This window comes from Gracilinanus agilis, unplaced genomic scaffold (assembly GCF_016433145.1).
Source record: "Gracilinanus agilis isolate LMUSP501 unplaced genomic scaffold, AgileGrace unplaced_scaffold52579, whole genome shotgun sequence".
Classification (NCBI taxonomy): domain Eukaryota; kingdom Metazoa; phylum Chordata; class Mammalia; order Didelphimorphia; family Didelphidae; genus Gracilinanus; species Gracilinanus agilis.
Genome location: NW_025387553.1, coordinates 5001 through 6973, shown reverse-complemented (window position 1 = coordinate 6973; position 1973 = coordinate 5001). Strand labels below are relative to the sequence as shown.

The following is a 1973-nucleotide window of genomic DNA, read 5'->3' as shown; positions in this document are numbered from 1 at the left end:
GAGAGAGAGAGAGAGAGAGAGAGAGAGAGAGAGAGAGAGAGAGAGAGCCAGCGAGGAGTTTGGCTAAGGCCGTTTCCTCCCTCCTTCTTCCCTTGCCTCCTTGCAGAAAGAATGGAGGAAGGCTCCAGTTCTCCGGTGTCGCCGGTGGACAGCCTGGGCACCAGCGAAGAGGAGCTGGAGAGGCAGCCCAAGAGGTTTGGCAGAAAGAGAAGATACAGCAAGAAATCCAGCGAAGATGGCAGCCCCACCCCGGGCAAGCGGGGGAAGAAGGGCAGCCCCAGCTCGCAGTCCTATGAGGAGCTGCAGAGCCAGAGGATTCTGGCCAATGTCCGGGAGAGGCAGAGGACGCAGTCCCTGAACGAAGCCTTCGCCGCCCTGCGCAAGATCATCCCCACTCTGCCCTCCGACAAGCTCAGCAAGATCCAGACCCTGAAGCTGGCCGCGAGGTATATAGACTTCCTCTACCAGGTGCTGCAGAGCGACGAGATGGACAATAAGATGACCAGCTGCAGCTATGTGGCCCACGAGAGGCTCAGTTATGCCTTTTCCGTGTGGAGGATGGAAGGCGCCTGGTCCATGTCGGCATCCCACTAGCTCGGCCCCACACGCCCGAGGAGCCCGGCGGCCCCAGGGGTAGGTACCCGCCTCTTTTCTTCTCCTCTTCCCCCGCGCCCGCTCCTTGGCCTGGACAGAGATAGCCGGGCACTTGGGCAGCCGGCCGGCCGCCACTCCGGAGGGAGGGATGGCCGGGCCTCGGGATCCTCCTCGAGCCGCCTTCCCCGAAGGGCTCAGGCCAAGGCCCTCTGGGGGCCTCAGGTGGATGGGGGGGACTTTGCCAATGAAGGGAGCCCCATTCCGAGGTCTCGGTCCCTGGCAGTAGGCAGCAGGCACTGACTTCAGTGGTTTGCTTTGTCCGAATGCCGGCCGGTAACCGCCTGGCTTCCTCCCCCTCCAAGAACAAAAGAGAGGCCCGAGGAGCAGGAGGGGAGGCCCTGGCATCAAAGTGGGCATCGGGGGACCCGCCGCTTTCCTCCCGGCTCCGTGGATGGGACATGCTGGCTGGAGGGTGGAGGAAAGAGGCCGCCGGCAGATGGAGGAAGGGACAGAACTTCCCGCAGAGTCAGAAGGCATTTCTTATACAAACAGGAGTGTTTTCCTTGGGGGGGGGGGGGGGATGGGGGGGTAATAAGAGGACGCAACCAGCAGAGCCCAGTGACAGCAGAGATGGACAACAGCTGCTGTTTGTCCCGGAGCCTCCCGGGGCCCTGGAGGAGGCGGCTCCGACAGAGCTGCTCCCCCGGGCCTCTCCTCCAGGGGCGGCCCTCCTCTCGGGCTGGGGCTTCATTTAAAAAATAAAAGCAAAGACCAACAACCTCAAATCCTGATCAGTTTCTCTTTCCCGCAAGTGAGTGCGAGTGTGAGTGTGCCAGGCTGCTGCCCAGGCCCCCGGCTACTCCCGAACCGAGACAGTGTCCGCTGGGGTCCTGTTCCAAAGGAGCCGGCCCAGCCTCCCAGCCTCCCGCCCAGGGCCAGGAAGGGCTAGAAGCCGCCGGCTCCCGCTGCCCTGCCAGAAATCGGCTCTGATGTCTTCCCTCCTTCCCCCTCCACTGCCCTCAGCTGATTTAAAGCTTCGCGGCCAGCCTGCTTTACTAGGAAGTGCTTGGGGTGCAGGGACATGGAGAACACGCACATGCCCTCACGTACAGATATGGCTACATACACACATGTAAAATACATGAATGTGCATGTATGTGTGGGGGGCAGCCGAGCCTGAGGTCACTCCAAATTCTATACACGCTCCAAGTCCACACACGCGGACCGCCCTGAAGAGGCTCTCCCCTGGCTGGCTTCTTGGGGCTGATTCAGAAGAGAGTCCGAGGACAAGCTCCTTGGTTTAGAGGCAGGCAAACACTGGTCTGGTGCAACAGGTCAAAGCTGGGGGCGGCTCGGCCACTTGAGCTCCTCTGCTAGAG

At 61.5% G+C, this 1973-nt stretch overlaps 1 protein-coding gene across 1 annotated transcript; it reads left to right on the top strand.

Annotated features, from left to right (window-relative positions):
* The first annotated feature begins 57 nt into the window (after positions 1 to 57).
* TWIST2 (twist family bHLH transcription factor 2) lies at positions 58 to 604 on the top strand. Its single transcript, XM_044684536.1, has one exon. The coding sequence runs from the start codon at positions 112 to 114 to the stop codon at positions 592 to 594; it is 483 nt and encodes a 160-aa protein (XP_044540471.1). The 5' UTR covers positions 58 to 111; the 3' UTR covers positions 595 to 604.
* The last annotated feature ends 1369 nt before the right edge of the window (positions 605 to 1973 follow it).